General features: G+C 33.4%; 1 protein-coding gene across 24 annotated transcripts in view; it reads right to left on the minus strand.

The window, feature by feature from the left end:
- Window positions 1-19267, minus strand: part of SSBP2 (single stranded DNA binding protein 2) — a 277450-nt gene that overhangs the window by 71398 nt on the left and 186785 nt on the right. For 18 of the 24 annotated variants that reach the window (XM_069492220.1, XM_069492210.1, XM_069492223.1 and 15 more), the window contains one exon: window positions 4113-4202. The exons of 5 other annotated variants lie outside the window; for them this stretch is intronic. In XM_069492220.1, coding sequence (XP_069348321.1) covers window positions 4113-4202 — 90 coding nt within the window. The remainder of the gene's footprint in view (window positions 1-4112; window positions 4203-19267) is intronic. One more of the 24 variants, XM_069492209.1, reaches the window with a different exon arrangement.

Below are 19267 nucleotides of genomic sequence, written 5' to 3' on the forward strand. Positions count from 1 at the left end.
CCAGTTGCTTCTAATCCCCTTTGCCTTGTACTGATCTCATAATCAGGATTGTGCCTGATCTTGGGTATTACAGTTTATGAACTGTGAAATGATACCCCATCACAGCTTCTCCAGATTTGGATCATTCTTGGAGTTCTGTATCTCTTTGGATTAGAAACTGGTGTTTGAACTTGAATTATGGTTGCTTATACTCATGGAAGGTAGCTACTCTTCATTAACAACATGCATTACAGTATTTTGGCCAGAATCATGCTGAAGTATAGTCTAATCACTGCAGGAAACTGATGCAGATACTTAGGAAATACTTAAGTAATTTGATCCCATTGTCGTATGTACCAAAAGATAGTAACATCCTATTTCTTTTTTAAAGTTTGATGTTTGAATTTTTCAATGTTTCAGAGAAGCATTTCTAGGGAGACATTTAAATGTTGAATAGGGGGAAAAGTACTTGGAATTAGCTGAAATAGGCTGCCTAGATACAGAGGAATGACTTAAATATCAAACCCAAATGTATCTAAAACTTGTCAACCTTCTGTCTTTCTTTACTCAGATAAAGACAACAAAATTATCCAGAGACCCAAAGTAGGAACCTCAGAATCATCCTGTGTTCCTCCAACTTTTTCTCTTCTACTCTTAATTTGCCTAATTAATGTTTGACTTATCAAACATATAACTATGAACTATTTCTTCCTTTCAAATCCTACTGTCACGGATCTTGAGTAGATTCAGAAAATCTCTTCTTGGGGCTGCTATCATAGACAACCTACTGATATCCCTGCATCCAATCTCTGTAATGGGTTCTGCTCTCTTTGTTTATCTTTTAAATGTTAGTGTTTTTTGTAGTTTGGTTGTATATCCTCTTACCCTCTCATTCTGTACTTTCTCCCTGGACAATTAATCCACCCTGGTGGATTCAAGTGCCTTTAATATGATATGACCCTGTAATTTTTATTTCTAGTCTAGATCACTATCCTAGGCTTCAAACCTGTAGGTCCATCAGCTTAATAGATACCTCTAATTGGAGGACTCATGGGAATCTCATCTGTCCCACCTCAAACCTACTGCTCATTTTGTAGTCCCTATCTTGGAAAATAATACCTACAACTGCACAGATTAGAGACAGAAACCAGGATATTATCCTTGAATTCTTTTATTCATGCCCCCTGCATTTATTTCTGTCTCTCAAATCTATTCCTATCTCTCCATACCCACTGCCTCTATCTTAGTTAAGGCCATCATTGAATTTCACCTGGATTACTTAAACTTTTTAACAGTCTTCTAAATAGTCCCCTACCTCTAGGCTTGTTTCTCTGCAATTCTGGCTACACACTGTAGTTGGAGTGATTTTTCTATAAAAATGCAAATATGAACATCTCTCTCTCCTGCTTCAAATTCTTCAATAGCTTATTAATGCCTTTAAGATCAAGTTCAAACTCTGCTAACCTACTAGGCCCTTTAAGGTCCCTCTGAAGCCTCATCACCAGCTACTCTCCCTTTTGATAATTAAGCTTCATTTTTCCTGAAATACTTGGTCTCTCTGTCCTTTCCCCTCCAGGTCTTTGTAAAATTATTCTCCCTCTTCCTAGAATGTTTTCCCCCTCTCTCCCTGATGCCTTGGCCTAACTCCTAACTCTTCTTTAAATGCCAATTTGAATTTCATTTACTATTTGGACAATACTTTCCTGACTATGCCTCTCCCAAGATTCAGTTTGGTGGCCTTTGATTTGCTCTAAGAGCACACTCCACCCATTTAATATAGACATTTTCTTTCTATACTCTAATTGCCTCTTCTCTCATTTATCACACTGTAAGACTTTTTGAGGGCATGGATTTTGTATACAACCCTGTCACAGTTGTCTAACAAAACCTGAATCCAACTTACAGTATGAATTCTGGTAGCTGCGCTTTACAAAGATCTCTGAGGTCTCGTACTGAATAAAGACTCAAGTTCTTAACATGGCACATAAGGCCTTTCTCAACAAGCTAGACCATATCTTTCCAGTTTCATGTCCGGGCACTCCTACCTGTAGCCCTCCCCCACCTCCCATTTGTATTACTCTGAATACCTCTGCACAGGTCATTTGGATGACATCACACTTTTGCTTGTACTGTTCCTGCTTTCTGAAATGTCATTCCTCCAACTCATGCAGATTTAATGGCTCTCTCTTCCAGGTCATCACAGAACTTTATTTTATTCTGTTACAACATACATCTCACTGTAGTACAGTTATTTATTTTTAATAATGCCTCACAGGCTAGACAATAAGTTTCAGAAAGGCGCATACTACACCTGCTCATTTTTAGACGCTCACCACAGTGCCCAGCATACAGTAGTACTCAAATGTCTATCACACTGAAATAATTAGAACAAAGTTAACTCTATTTCAACTATTCCTAACAAGACTTTGAGATAGAAGATAGGTACGGGGAGAACGGTTCATTCTACAAAACATGAAAATGAAAATATTTCTTGGCTTAACCCTAGAATGAAAGCAATTAGCTTCCTCCCCAATACAACCTCTTTTAAAAGTGCCACTTAGAGAGCTTCTACTAACTCTCAAATATATAAACTTTTCTGATTTACTCCCTAACTCCAGTTCATCTTTAGTAAGAGAAATAAGAGCATGAGAAAAAAATAAGATGAGCTGGAAATATTTCATGAATAACAATCAACTATGAACTTTAAAAGGTAAATTCAGTCACAAATGTCCAGACTGCCTTGATTTGAATCCCAGCCCCATCACTTTCTGACTTTGTGTAAATCACTTAGATATCAATGCCTTAGTTTCTGCATCTGTACAGTGGGAACGACAGTAACACATACTTCATATCTAGGGTTACTGTGAGGATTAAGAGTTTATATACGTAAAGCATTTAGAATGAAGCATGGTATATAGTAAGCAGTTATTGTTAGCTATTATTATCATTATCTTAAATGGTGGTTGTTTAATGAATAATCAAGAGTTATAATCTGTTTCTAGATGGTAAGAAAGGGCCCCCAAGACAGAATAGGAGCTCCAAGAAGTCTTTTGAATATTCTAGGCTACTTGGGTACCAATACAGAGTATCTGAGCAAATAGGCTTGTCCTGAAGGACCAGAGTTGGAACTATGCTCTAATGAAGACCTTTTTATACAGTTGATGTACTTTGGAAAATTATTTATCATTTTATTTCTACATTTTCACACTTATAAGTACATTCTCCATCCTGCAATGATGGTATGGATTAACTAATAAATGATTATCAAGAACTTTGAAAATACCAAAACTGAAGTGAAAAATTAGCTTATAAGTACCTGATGTAATTCATTAACAATATAGAATATTATGCTAATTCCTCTAATGCCTTTCAGCTGTAGTTCTTGAACATTCTTAATTTTCTAAAAGGGTATTATAAAATCAACTGTGTATTAAAAAATAAATTTCACAATCTATGTTGGTTTGAGGTAGAAAACTATCAGATTTAAGGTGTAGATGCCACAGAATTAAAACAAATGATACACTGTATAATAATTCTAAAATTGTCATAATCTTTGCTAAAATAAGTGGTCTTGCTGAAATTTTAAAATACTAACATATTTGAAAATCTGATCTTAAAATGTTATATAATGATATTAATAAAAATTCCAGCTTAAAAGCCTCAAAGATAAATTCTCAAAAATAGTTTGATATGGCCTATAATTCTTGATAAATGAATAGATTATGATTTAGCTATAGTTTGAAAGTACAGCCAAATCTTGATTATCTCTAGTTTGTGGAGATATGGACAGCTTAGATAGTTAAAAATCCATCTCTTTTTAGAACCTCATCTCTGGAAAAGTCTCTTCTTCCACAAAATATTTACCACAGTTAATTTAATGGGCTAATTTGCATTTCAACTCATTTTTTTTCTTAAACTGAACAATGAAATGGCTAAATAAATAAATAATTTAACAAAAAATAAAACATAAGAAGAAAGGGCAATATGATAACCAGTCTGAATAACCAAGAGTTGGCTGCACATCATTAGGTTTACCTTAAGAATTAAAATAGCCTCATCCTCCTTCACATCTGTAAATAAAATCAAACAGGAGTTCCTATTCCTTAACATTCCTAGTCAGTTTCTCTGAGTACCTGAAAGAACCCTGGTGGTACAGGACCTACTGGCATGCCATCTCCTGGGGGAATGTTTCCTAGCACTGGACTGGGAGCTGCTGCAGCACTCTGCAAAGAATAAAGGAGAAACAAACCTATATCATTACAGAGAAGGCACACAACCAAAGACTAATGATAATAGACTGTAGGAAGGGATGCTTTTTCATTCCTGGGAACAAATGCTGGTCATTTTCCCCACTCTGGAGGTCAACTAAGATACAACAGTTAGTTTAGTATATGACTGGTTAAGATAGTTGGTTGAAGCAGGTCTCTTTAAACTTGGCAAAGTCAAACAGCTTTAATAGTATGGTATATTGGAATAATATAGTAAATGCAAGTAGTAATCTGACAAATGACAAAGATTTTAGTAAATAATTCATTTTAATGCACAGGCATCTAAAATGGCAACATCAGTAACAAGTAGGTAAATATTTAGGTAGAAAGTTTGACGATGATAGTTGTAGGAGTTGAAAAAAAGAACTCTTTTTCTTAGATTATGCTTCTCTGTCATAAACAAGTATAATCAATTTTCTGCCTATAGGTGGCGACACTCACATTATTCACTTTCTCATATGCTATAACTGGTAGCCAGAATATAACTACAGGGTGGCGATGATGAAAAATTAAATAGGCAATTGAATAAGAGAATTAGGTTTGGAGAGATTAGTCTCATAAAAATTAGGGAAAAAAATCAAATTGAAAAATTCAAAGTGCATTTCCTCTTCAAATTATTTCATGGAATCCTAGCATTTCATGAAACAGGAGTATGAAAAATATTGAGTTAGACTCAAGGTTATAGATTTAATACTTACATAGAGCAGTTATGCATACAACTGTTCTACAACCATGGATTTCAACCATTGACCTGATTAGACATATTACGAATATGTCAAGAAGGCACTAGAAATGTGCTGAAGACAGATCATCAGTTTGAATCAAGCAGGTCTGCTAAGAAATCAAAACAAATCCTGTATCTAGTGTATCTGTTGTACTGTCTTTACCTGTATATCAATGTATTCATCCATACCTCAATATTCCATTAGAAGATGTACAATCTCAATATATTTGTAATACATATATATATATGTGTATATAAATTGCTAAAAATACTAACCGTGTTTATCCTATAGTACTGTTAAATAAAACATAAGAAAGGGCAATATGTTAATTGCTAATAATTAAGTTGTTAATAATTAAGGCCAATGATTTTAGTATTTTCTAAAGAAGTCTAGATTTAAATGTGGCTATCTGAAATGCTGCTTACCTATGAATGTCAAAATTTTAAACTTCTGATAAAGCACATGAGTATAAAAGGAGAAATAATATTTCTTAGATATTAAGATAAAACATTAACCTGTTATTCTATTTTAAGAAAAACATGCAATTTCATTTAATGCACATTAATTGAATACCTACCTTTTTGACAGTTATTGTTCTATTTAGCTTTATATGCCAATATTCATGTTTTTAAAAAATGAAAGACAAATTGCCTTTTTACATTTTAACTGAACTTGTGTAAAATTTTAATACACAATGTTAAAGTAAGAGGAAAAATTATCAGCAAACAGTTAGTCTCTTTTAGTTTAAATACATATGATTACAGCCAAATCTAGGAAGAAAGATTTGATGTTTATTCTTAAAACTGCCATTTACTGTCATGTAGAAGTTGCTTTTAGTACTAAAAGCTAGACAAAAGATATCATTATTGTTCTAATAATTGCAGAATAGAAAATTGTTTTACAATAAAAATATTTATGTAAAAAAAAGAAGTTTGGGAATCATACTCACCTATACTTTTAAAGAATTGTATACTATAACATCAAGGATGTTCACAAAATAACAAAACAGAATTCACTGAATTATTGCAACTTCTTAGTGTAGTTCAAAGATATTATTTTTTGCTCATTCTAGTTGCATAAAAAGTATATAAAAGAAGTTTCTGCCTATTCAAAGGAAGAAATATTTGTTTGCATCTAAACTAAAATTCAACAGGTAAAGATGCTGGTAAAAAAAATAGGTAAAATTTACAGTTACACAGTTACATATTTGGCTAATTGCTTATTTCTTTGTCTTTTTTGGCAGACTACACTGTTTTTTTAAATTATTTTTTTTTTATTTCAGCATATTATGGGGGTACAAATGTTTAGATTACATATATTGCCTTTGCCCCACCCGAGTCAGATCTTCAAGTGTGTCCATCGCTCAGACAGTGCGCATCACACTCATTATGTGTGTATATACCCATCCCCTCCTCCCCCTCCCATCTGCCCGACACCCGATGAATGTTATTACTATATGTGCACTTAAGTGTTGATCAGTTAAAACCAATTTGATGGTGAGTACATGTGGTGTTTGTTTTTCCATTCTTGTGATACTTCACTTAGTAGAATGGGTTCCAGCTCTATCCAGGATAATACAAGAGGTGCTATATCACCATTGTTTTTTGTGGCTGAGTAGAACTCCATGGTATACATACACTACATTTTATTAATCCATTCATGTATTGATGGGCACTTACGTTGTTTCCACATCTTTGCACTTGTGAATTGTGCTGCTATAAACATTCTACTGCAGGTGGACAGACTATATTTTTAAAAGCTATCTAATATGCTAGGTTTTTTCCAAAGTTTTTCATTTTGTATATTTCCTATGTTTCTTTTCTGCTATTATTTAAAAATGAAACAAAATAAATCATTCAGATGAAGATGTAAGCAAGTTAAATACTTGACATGCCTTCTGAATTTTCATTTTATGCTTTCACAATTATTTGATAAATTCAATTGAAATAATGAATTTACTCTTAAAATACTTAATTTATTCTCACTCTATAAATAGTCAAAGACTCTTGAAGTCAAAGACTCTGCAATATAGCAGTTAATACAGTAGGGAAAAAAAAATCCTTCCCCACATAAAGCTAACATTCTAGTGAGGGAAGAAAGACAATGAGTAACACAAACAAAATATACTTATCCATGATCTTAGGAGGAAAAAAAGAGCAGGGAATAGAGAAGTCTCAGTAAAGCAGATATAGATTATAATTTTAAGTAGAATAGTAGAGAAATGAACAAATCAAACAAACTAATGGATCCAGTTATAGCGAACACTAACTGCCTTAAATATGCCTCTTAGTCTGCTGTTGAGATCTCCTCCCTACATTTCAAGATATACCAAATTCTTATACTTTGCACTTAACTCCCTCACGGTGGCACAATAATTTTGTGGAGGCTCTTCTTTCTTAATATTCACACTTTGGGAACAATAATAAAAGTGTCTTGAAAATAAGGATTTTTTATAGCTAGATGATTTATAGTACTCAGCATGAGTTAGTTATCTGGTGTGATAGCAATTTGTAGCATTGGCCTAAGAATGGAAAGTGAAGAGAACAGAATAGTAATTATGCAGTATACTCAGTAGAAAGCCCTAGTCCAGATCATTTTGGCCAAACTTCACTTTGCCAACCACATTTTTTAGCTAAATTATCCTTTTTCTCTGCTGAGATTTATTGGCAAGGGATAATTGCCCCCGTTACCATATTACATAGATTCAGTTTAGGGTACCATTTGTTTGATTATGTTGATCATTAATAAATGCTATTCTGATAATCAACACTACAGAGGTACATTAAATGGTACTGTAAACATTGCAAAAGAGTGTATTTTTCAAATTACGTATATTTTTTTTTTGTTGTTGAGACAGAGTCTCACTTTGTTGCCCAGGCTAGAGTGAGTGCCGTGGCGTCAGCTTAGCTCACAGCAACCTTAGACTCCTCGGCTTAAGCGATCCTCCTGTCTCAGCCTCCCGAGTAGCTGGGACTACAGGCATGCGCCACCATGCCCGGCTAATTTTTTCTATATAGATTTTTAGTTGTCCATATAATGTCTTTCTATTTTTAGTAGAGACGGGGTCTCGCTCTTGCTCAGGCTGTTCTCGAACTCCTGACCTCGAGCGATCCACCCGCCTCGGCCTCCCAGAGTGCTAGGATTACAGGCGTGAGCCACCGCGCCCGGCCAAATTACGTATATTTTTATATACGTAGTTTATAAAGAATATAAACTACGAACTTGGCTCTGAATTTACCTTTGGTTGCATCTGCAAGGTCTGATGCTGGTGTTCACAATTTTTTTCTTAAATCATCTAATGATTATAATTTTGATTTGCCAAACAGTTATTAAATATAACTGGAAACCAAAATTATAGTGATTAGATGATTTAGAAAAAAATGAGAATACCAATATCAAACCTTGCAGACATAATCAGAAATACACTTTAATTTACAAATGGTTGGACACCTTATTTTTTAATTTGTTTTTAATTTCTAGGTTCCCAATTGTGGCCAGGCAAGATGTATTATACAATTTCTATATTTAAGAATATATTGAACAAATTTTTTGTGTTCTAACCATGATCAGTGTTTATAATTTCCCACAGATGCTTAATAAACTATCCATATTCTCTGTCTATATTTTATCCACTGGCTTAATATCTTCATATTGTCTCTAATTTTTGTCTCTTGCTCTTTGAAATATATATAATGTCCCATAACTGTTGCTGGTCCATTTCTCCTAGTACGTCTATCAATGTTTGCCTTACATATTTTAATTCTGTGTTCATTAGCACAATGTTTATTGTGGATTCTGTCCTTTATTAAAAGTGACTTTCTTTTTCATGTTTAGTAACCATTGCCTTGAATCTATTTTGTCTAAAGTTAATATTGCAAGCTCAGCTTTCCTTTTCTGTTTATATAATAAATCATCTCCTATTAATTTATTTTAAATTTATGCTATATTTTATTTAACTGTTTCACTTGTTAGCAGAAAAGTTCTTTAAAATGTATCTAATGAGGTACCCTTTAAAATTAGAAAAAAATAATTTTCTTTATCCTAAGTTTTAAAGGTACTAAAATTAAGACAAACAATATTGTTTGCCTTTTCCTATGAAAAATGAAGACAATAGCTTACTTTTCCTATTCTACCTCTCCCTCTTCCACTCCCCAATCCTTACTATAAGCATCTAGTATTTAGGTATAAAATTTTCATTTTTATTATCTCTTCTTCAATAATAATTTTTGACCTCTATATTCAGTTTTGTAACCATACTTTCAGCATAAAAATAATAAACTCCAATTTTACATAACTTTATTTCTCCTTATCAATTTTTTAATAACATAACTTTTCTAGTCTTGACTTTTAATTTTATGCATTTCTTAGGTAGCTAGAAAACATATAGATATTGCTTTCCAAATCCTAATATATATATATGCAAATGTCTTCGCTGACTCTCATCAAAGCCATAGTTACCATTGTTGTCCAGTATTAAGTCTGACACCATCCTGATCTTTTGTTCTTTGGGATATAATCTGTTTATCTTTTCTAAAGATTTGAAGGACATTTTCTTGATACAATTCTCAAATGTTTCCATTCTATATTTAGGCACTGATCTCTTTAAATTATGTGTCTTGAATGACATGAACCTTTCTAATCTTCACACTTAGGTTGTTTTTTTCTCTAATACTGGAAAGTTGGGGGAAAATCATTTTAGTTACTAGGTATAAAGCAAAGATCTGGTAAACCTCAGAAGGGGCATTTTTTTGTAAATGTTAACAACTAGATAAATAGTTGCAGTATTATTGATGACTGGGGAAATATGCTTAAGAATCTTGTCAGAAAGATTTTCACAGGTTATTGGTGTCATGGGGAACCAGTATACTTGTAGAAAAGCACATTACATTCTCTAGCATGTAATCACATACTATAAAAATACTAATAAATTTTGACAAAGTTATCCATCTCTTCAGATACTATCCAAACATAAATTCTGAACTATGAGAAAAACCATATACATAAAATATATGCACTGTAATATATTTATAGTAAAAAATATTCAGAGTAACCCAAAAATTCAGCAGTAATGTAATACTTAAATAACATACAGTATATCTAAGTGATGAACCATGATTCATCCATTAAAAATAATGATTACAAATGGCATTATTTGAGAAACATGAGAACTTGTTTAAGATATAATGCCATGTGAAATATGCCAAATATAGAATTGAGTATAACATGATTATAATTATGCATATTATGGTAAAAATAATTTATAAAAGACTGTAGGTGAATACATAAAATTAACTTACAGTGATATAACTGAGTGATTTTAAATGCAATTTTTACAAGCTTTCTGTAACGTTTTATTTCTATTTATAACAAATAATTATTATAGCTTACTCACACACACAGCCAGTTTTGTCAATAGCTAGAAAATATGACCAAATGTTACCTTTACTTAAAATAAGCCTAATCCCTAAAATTTAAGGTTAAATAAAATACAGCTATTTCTAACTTAGAAAGAACTCATTTCAATAAAATAAGATATGCAACACTTTAATTTTCAGGCTATGAAGAACAAGTTTTTCTATTTTGGAAAGTTAGGTTGTAGAAATAATTTACATTATGCTTGGGCGTTTGTTTGTGTTAGGTATACAAGTTTATCTTTAGTACCACACACTCTACCCTCGTCCACCCCACTCAGTCACCCACTCACAGTCTGAAGAACCAGCATCACTGACTGTTGTGTTACTTTTTTTGGTCTATTTTTAAATCACAGAAATATTTCACATGCTTTTTTCACAAAACTTTATCCACAGAATAGTATTCAATCCTTTAGGCTCCCAAAAGAGCAAAAGACCCAGAAATAACATTAAAAATAATCAAATAAACAAAAACAAAATATCAGTGAAGCAGCAAGCCCCTGAGCACCTAAAAAGATATAAAAGGGCTGAGGAGTTGGTGATATAAATATTACAGCTGATTACTTGTCATGCACAAGAAAAAAAGGGTTCTCTGATTGGCTGATAATTCCTACAAAATGCTAACTTTTCATATGAAAGCCAAGAAGCATAAGAAGTATGATATATAATAGAAGAGAAGCAGCAACTCTTGCTGAAAAAAAGTTTTAAGTCCAAGAGAAATACAAAAGGCCCCCAATAAGCACAATGATAATTTCACAAAAAATATGAACAATACTTCAGGAGGTGGCCTTTGATTCAGTTGTTAATTTTCAGAATAGCAGCCAAGTTTTATGGTTAGGATATCGGGCTCCTTGCATTCTGTACTCAGCAGAAAAGAATGATTACAAGAAAAACGAATTTGTTTCAAGAAAATAACTTCTATGTGATATCTTCACATCTGTACATGCATTACAAATATTGGGTATCTACTATGTACCTGGGGCTGTTCAAAGATGTACAGATTCATTTTGATCACATGAAATTTTGAACTTAGTGTGATTACCTCTCAAAACGTTGACTATGAGTTATTAAGAAAAGTTAAATAGCATATAAAACTTTCTGTTTAAAAATGAAATGCTTTGGGTGGCCAAGGCAGTTGGATCACTTGAGGCCAGGAGTTCAAGACCAGCCTGGGCAACATAGTGAGACCCCATCTCTGAAAAAAAAAAAAAAAAAAAAAAATTTAAACTAGCCAGGTGTGGTGATGCATGCCTGTAATCCCACCTACTTGGGAGGCTGAGGCAGGAGGATGATTTGAGCCCAGGAATTTGAGGCTGCAGTGAACTATGATTGCACCACTGCAGGATAGCCTGGGCAACAGAATGAGACCCTGTCTCTGAAAAAAACTGAATGAAATAGAAATGTTTTTATCATTCATATTATAAGTCCAACCCTCAAGAAGCATTTATTGTGTTCTAATGAATTTCAGAGTTTGAGTAAACTGTCACTAGAGCAATAAGCTTGCATTATGGCCACACAGTCAAACTACAGGCCTGTATGTGAGCTTTTCCATTAAATATTCCACACACCCCACAGATAAATAACATTTAGCCAAACACTTAATAAAATAATCTTAAGTAGTATTTCAAAATGCCATAGCTTAAAGAGAAACATAGGGAAAAAGTTATCAGAAATATTAACATCATACCCTCTTGCACAAATTGTTACTTGTTATATATTCTGGTCATCACTCTACTTCTTTCTTTTTGACCTCAAAGATGGAAGCCTTTGTCTCTTCTCAGTTAACTATTTGTTTCAGTGTGAAAATCATCCTACTGGTTTGAGAGTCAAGGTATTTTAACTATTCTTACTAGTAACCAGTAAGAGAAATTGGATAATAAGAGTTATCCCTTGAAAAAGTTTTTTCTCTCTGGAGTAGGCAGAATGATTCCTCAAAGATATCCATGCCCTGTCCCCAGAGCCTGTGAATACAGTGGCCTCCAGAGCTGAGAGCAGCCCCTGCTGATAGCTATGGCCACAAGAAACTGAATTCTGCCAACAGTCTAAATAAGCTTGAAAGTGGATTCTTCCCAGAGGCTCCTGATAAGATCCCAGTAGGACCACACCTTGATTTCAAACTTGTGAAACCTGGAACAGAGAAAACAGCACAGCCAGTCCAGACTTCTGACTCACAGAACTGTGAGATAATAAAGTTGTGTTGTTTTAAGCTACCCAATTTGTAGTAATTTGTTAAGGCAGCAGTTGAAAACTACTATACCTCTGCCTCCAAATGACTATTTCATTTTGAAGAATCTTTTTCACAGGGCATCTAGAAACTAGCTAATTCTTATAGATTCTTAGAGTACGTACCTGCTAATTCTATCATTTTGATTAAATCAACTGTTCCTCTGGTTAAAAATAAGCAAACAAAAATAAATCCCAGGGTTAACAAACCTTAGTGTTGTGGTTCTCCCAGTCTCAGTTAAGTTCTTTTAGTGTATTTGAATTGTGCCCCCTGTGAATTAGTTTTTTCCCTTCCACAGTTAAGAGTGGGGAATTATAGGCAGGAAAGAAGAATGGCACACACAGCATCTCTTCTTGAACTATAATTGCCTGCCAGTCTTCTAACTCTGCCTTCCTTCTATCCACAAAGGAATGGCTCCTTAACTGTTAATAGTAACTGAAGGCCCCACCAAACCCATCTAGACTCCAGCCAAGCCAGTTCCTAGGGCAGGGAAAATATAAATCCAACTGAAATCATAATTTAGGATTCACCATTCATGTCAACTTTGCTGATGGTCCCCATTTTCATCTCGTACTTTGATTCAAAGTAACTGGGATCCAACCTTAATCCTTGTGTCCAAAGAAGGTCCATTTCTTACTTCCATTTGCTAGATTCCCAGACTCAGTTCCCATCCAACTAGTATCTAAATGTCTCAGAGACTGGAGCTAACATTCTGCAGAGTTCTTTCCTCATATTATTTCTGGGGGAGTACATCTGCCGCTGAATTTCCATTTTCACAGCCTAGTCACCACTACCTGCAGTTGGTTCTCTTGATGTCAATGCTTCACCTGCCTATATCACCCGCCACTTTTTGTTACCATATGCCCCTGGTGCATAGTTTTTTCCACCTGCAGAGCATTTCCATCATTCATTGGATACTATCCTAATGATGACTACTTGCACATACCTCTACCAGTCTACAAGATCTTCAAGGCAGAGCTATTTCCTGCCAATGGTCTATGTATAACTCTCTCAATTGCCTACTCTGTCATACTAGAATGGCCTTGTCTTAGAATCCAAGGCACACTTGTTCTAACTGCACTACCACAGCACTTCTAGTTAAGACGTTTGTTTTAAAATCTTCGTCATAGAACAGATTACAATCATGGAGGTACAGGTTTGCATCAATAGCATGAGTCATTGTAATTTTTGTTTGTTTGTTGATTTTTCCAGGAAGAAGGTAATCATTATGTACTTATCTTTCAAAAATATCATATGCCTTAAACATCAGTAAAAAGAGGCACATCTTCCTTGAAATATCTTTTTTCTTTTGACATTTATAGAAATTAAACTCATAGGAAGAAATTTAAAGTCAATAATTCTCAGTTTTTTCCCTTAACACCACTGCCAGCACAGATTTGAAATAGTATGCGTCTAATATTACAAATTTCTAAAAGTTTTTAAATTTTATCTAGAACAAATTGTTAATTTAATATACTTAACCAGAAATTTTAATGGTTTTACAATAGAAATTTAAAATTATTTCACTATATCACAGTATTTCAGAGTGATTTCCATCACTGAATAATTTTTAAAGCTTCAAAATTTAATCATCTTTAGTTATTTAGAACATATCTTATTCCAGAAAAGTTATTATTACAGATAAAAAGAGAACTTGAAAGTAACTTGAGCAAAAATACTGTTGCTTAGTTTTAAAAGATGTTACTGTTTTCTTAAAGGTGGCATAAAAGGTGGCTTATAAAAGGTACAAAATGAAAATAATAATAGGATAAACGAAAATACTTGTTTACATTAGCTCCGAACTGGAAATAGGAGCTAGGTAGGCCACTAGCTTTCTAAATCTTTTTTTGTTATTATAGAGTATAACTGCTTAATTCTGTCACTGGATTTTAAACTATTTAATTTCTGCCATAAAGCAAAACATTACTATATGGTAGCACATATAAACATATAGATTAAGGAATACCTAAAAAGGGTGCTTTTATATCTGTGTAATATTTTGGTGAGGAGATAACCTAAAAATGCCTTAACAAAGATCCTAAAGATAGGTAGTACCTATAAAAATATAGTTAATCAGACTAAAAACATGAGAAATTCAGCAAATAACTGGTACTTTCTGTTAGAATAGAGAAGCAATGATAATCATCAAAATAATCACTCCAGAGATTTGCTTTCAAAAACAAAAATGAAACTCTTAAGGGACAGTAGTTGAGACATATTTGGCCAAACCTCATCTACCATTTTTTCTAGCCCTCAACTACAGTGCTCTATTAATCACTGATGTTCAGATATGAAACCTGTAAGATATGCAGTCATCAGAGAGAGATGGTTAACCAGTTTCAACATAAAGAGCTAAGGTGACTGTTTGTTTTAAACAAATATAGCAAGTCTTATATTATTTATATAAAGGGGTGCTTCCCCCTTAAAGCAGTCACATTGGGCTCTAGAGTATATTTTTATCCTATGATATCACTTGTTAAAACACCTGGAATTCCTCTTTTGAAACTTTCTGCTTTAAGATACTCTACCCTCATTCTTTTGGATATTCACAAAATAAGAAATCTTCCTCCTTACAGAGTTAGTTTACTTTTTGGAAGCAAACAAAATTCATTTGGTATAGTGTTGTGAAAATAGTGAGTAATAAGGTTGTATAAAAAGATTTTGAATTAAAAAAATTTAAATATGATAGTTTTTCACATAAAATGGCTTTGAATTGCAAAAATTTGAAGTTTCCAAAGTGCAACATAATTGAGATATTTTAGGTTTTTATATATTTTAAAATCAACCTTTTGAATTCATAATCTTCATTCATTAGTGTATTTTTTAATCCAACAAATATTTGTACCGACTATATATCTGCCATTGTGCTCATCAGACCTTGTTCTTGTTATCAGGAGCTTATAATCTTAGGAGGAGATAGACAATTACACACATGTATTTACCAGTGTGATAAAAGTTAGAAAGAGGAAGAGGAAAACGTACTTTTGAGGGTCACATAAGGTTTCCTACAAGTAACATTTAAGGTGAGACCTGAAGAAAGCACTGGTGATAAGGGGGCAAAAAAGAATGAAAAAGTAAAGCAACAGAATTAAAGTACTACAAATTAAAAGAATTAAAAATTAAAGAGCCTAAGGTGGGCAGGAGAGTGACAGAATTCTAGAACTATTAAGAAAAGTCAGTGTGGCTGAATCACAGTGATGCCAACGTGTGGTATGAGATGATTTTATCATAGATCAATATGAAGTCAAAGAGTTTTGAGAAAGTAAGCATATGATCATCAGATCGACTAGTTTAAATAGATAACTCTGGCAGTTCTCTTGAGAAAATGAAATAGACAAGAGATAGGGCAAGAGAAAATTTCTTCCGGAGTAGCACAAGTGAAAAGTTGGGCAGTGTGGACAGTATTAGAAAAGAAATGTGGATGGACTCAAAATATGTTTCAAAGTCAAACACTGCCGGGATTTGATAAAAGCCAATCAAAAGGGGGCAAGGAAGGAGGACATACCACTCAAGCCTCCCAGATTTCTGGCATAAGCATTGCCATGATGCAATGAGACAGGTAACACTGGATGTGAATTAAGTTTGAGGGAAGGAGTGGAAGAGAGGCAGGGGAGAAGTGCAAGTTCAACTTAGAATATGTAAGACATTGGGAAAGAACATTTGCTAACAACGTGTTATTACAGAGTATTTCCAGAAAGGAAATTCCACACCTCCTAACTTGTCTCACAACCTTATTGACTTTGTATGTTAAACTCTTGTCTTCTAATTTAAGCCACTCTTTTATATTTTTCCTATATTATAGAAAAAACAATCGACCACTTCCTTCGGTATATAGTTATGGTATCAGCACCAGTAAGCTCTGTGTAAGAATTTATGGTTTCTGTAACTCTTGCATACATTCTATTGTAGTACCTACCACATTATATTGAAATTTTGTCTTCAGTTTTAAAATAGCCCTAAAGGGACAGGGCTGTTTTCTTCCTTTGTATACGCAGTGCTTAGCAGTGTCTGGCGTGGGGTCAGTAAAAGTTGGCTGAACTGAACCCGAGCATTATGATGACATGTTTTGCTTATGGCTAAGATAAATGTCATGTCATTTATAGAATTAACGAGCATCTTAAATCTAAAGTAGCTTGTGCTATTATATTTCAAGTAAGTGTATCAAGTTCCTGGAAGACAAACTGACAGAAGTCAATGTAGCTGATATTTGCTTCTCTGTTTTCTAAATAGGCTTGGATAGTTTTAGCATTCACTGAAGGTGGTGAATATGAATCAATGGTGCCATTACATATGAAATGTCAACTGATTTTTAGTATCATTTCATCTGAATAGTAATTTGAGTACTATAAGAAGCCCACATAATTCATTTTCAAAATCAAGTTCTAATATATGGTTGCCAATCACATATAGCCATTAAGTTAACATGGTTTTAAACACCATTTTGAAAATGAAGCCATAAAATAATAATTTCTTTCATTGTGAAATCACTACTGGTTATTATTCCACTAGATAAGATTAGACACTTTGTTTAACAAATAAAATTTAAGGCAAACCGCATCAGTAGATACAAAGAGGGTCGTTATTCAATAATAAAAGAAACAATTTACAAGGGAATTGTAACAATACTTAATGCACCTAAAAGTATAACTGCAGAATACATATAGCAGAACTGACAAAATTACAAAGAGAAATTAGCAAATCCATAATCACAGTGAGAGATTAGGAGACCTAGAAACTAATATATTAAATAAACTAAAATTAGACTTGACCACAATTAACAAGCTTGATTTAATGAATACTTATAAAACTCTGTACCCGCAAATTGAAAATTCATATTCTTTTCCAGTGTTCTTTCTACCTTAGACTTGGCACTTGCCAAGCTGAGTGAGTACAATGTTATTTATAGATTGTTACAACAGCCCCGTTTCTCTCTCTCCTGTTTCTTCTCCCTCAGGTCTATATTTTATTTTAGGCTGCTAGCAGTTATCTTTTTATAAGCATGAATATGTTCAAATAACTTCTTTACGTGAAAACTTCAAAACAAATGAAGAAAGCTCACTTCCTATAGAAGAAAGCACAAATTACTCAGAAAAATGTACATGTTGTTATAATCCTTTGAGTGCTTTTCTCTCCTTCGAGTTGATGAAGTTCTCAGTTGAAGGAGCTTTGTCTTTTTAATCATTGAATCTCCTGTGCCTAAGTGCATGGTACATGTTAAAGATGTATTCACTGAAAGCTGTATAAACATACAGAATCATAACTTTATGGTACCAAGCAAACATTTGGAAGAAGTGGGTTTTCAAAAAAGAATTTTGAAGGAATAAACCAGAAATGTTTAGAAGTCAAGAAAGAAGATAATTTCGCTTGGAAGATTTAAAATGTTGAATGATACATTGATCAAAAAATTTTAGGACAGGAAAAGATACCAAATTTCAGTTAAAATAAAAAAAATGAATTACAAGCTTATACATCAGGCACTGGGAGAGAAAACATAAATAATACATGATTATAGTCCTAAAGGAGTTAATATAATCTAGAGTAGGAACTAAACACAAAGTAGTAAGAAAGAGATATTCATAAAAAGTCTATCCTGGGAGTTTTGGGGAGGTTTATTGTAAATTATTATTCTAGAGGTTAGTCTTTAAAGGTAAGTTAGAATTAAGCAGGCAAAAAATATATACTTATTGTGAGGTTTTAGTGTGGAAACTAGATTACAAGACGTGAAGAATACAGTAGGTTGCTAGGAAATAGAAGTAGTGGCAATAGACTATTCATTTGAAAATGCTAGATAGGAAAGAAATCAAAAGGTAGTTAACACAAGATAGTCAAGTGGAGGTTTTGTTCAGATGGGGAAAGAGTGTAAGAGAAAGATAAATGAAGAGATCAGGGTCACTAAGTGACAAAGGAATGAAATTCAGAGCACAGTTGTGAGGGGTATGTTAGAAAGAGGAGCATCTGTTCTGAGACAGCAAGGAGGGTAAGATTATCATCACCTACTGGTAAAGAAAGCAGATATTAGTTGAGGTGAGACCAGTATATCACGCATCTCATCCCAGATGATTTCAGTGTTCTCTGTCAAAAGGGATATGAAGTTATCAGCTGTTACTGAGAAGAATTTAAATAGAGAGCATTTGGAAAGAAGAACAGATGCTATGAAAAAGTAAGTTGTCAATTGAGGAGTGAAGAGTAGTACTGCCAAGGAATATAGAGAGCCAAGTTTATGTTGAAAATGTACCCCTGAAAGGACAAAGTCTATCTGATGAAAAGAATGTTCCTTCGTACAGAGGAAGAAGTGATAATAGAACAAAGGCCTGATATGAAAGATTCATACTATACACACTAGTACAGAAAGTACTACTCAATGTTTGTTTTAAAACTACCATCTTCATACTACAAAATTCTAGTAGCTGATTAATCTATGTACGTACACAGTCCAGATCAGCCATTATTTTCTAAGTCTGAACATTTTTAAAGGAAAATTTATATTGTAGATATTTAAGCTTGAGAGCAATAACTAAAAAAATTAAACAAAGAAATGTACCTAATAGTAGATATAATATGGAATATTAAAAATTAAATATGAAAAAAGAGGAACAAAGATTAGATGGGATAAATAGAAAATAAAATAGATAATCCAAAAATAAAGATATTAAATGGTCT

This window comes from Eulemur rufifrons, chromosome 17 (assembly GCF_041146395.1).
Source record: "Eulemur rufifrons isolate Redbay chromosome 17, OSU_ERuf_1, whole genome shotgun sequence".
NCBI classification, from domain to species: Eukaryota; Metazoa; Chordata; class Mammalia; order Primates; family Lemuridae; genus Eulemur; species Eulemur rufifrons.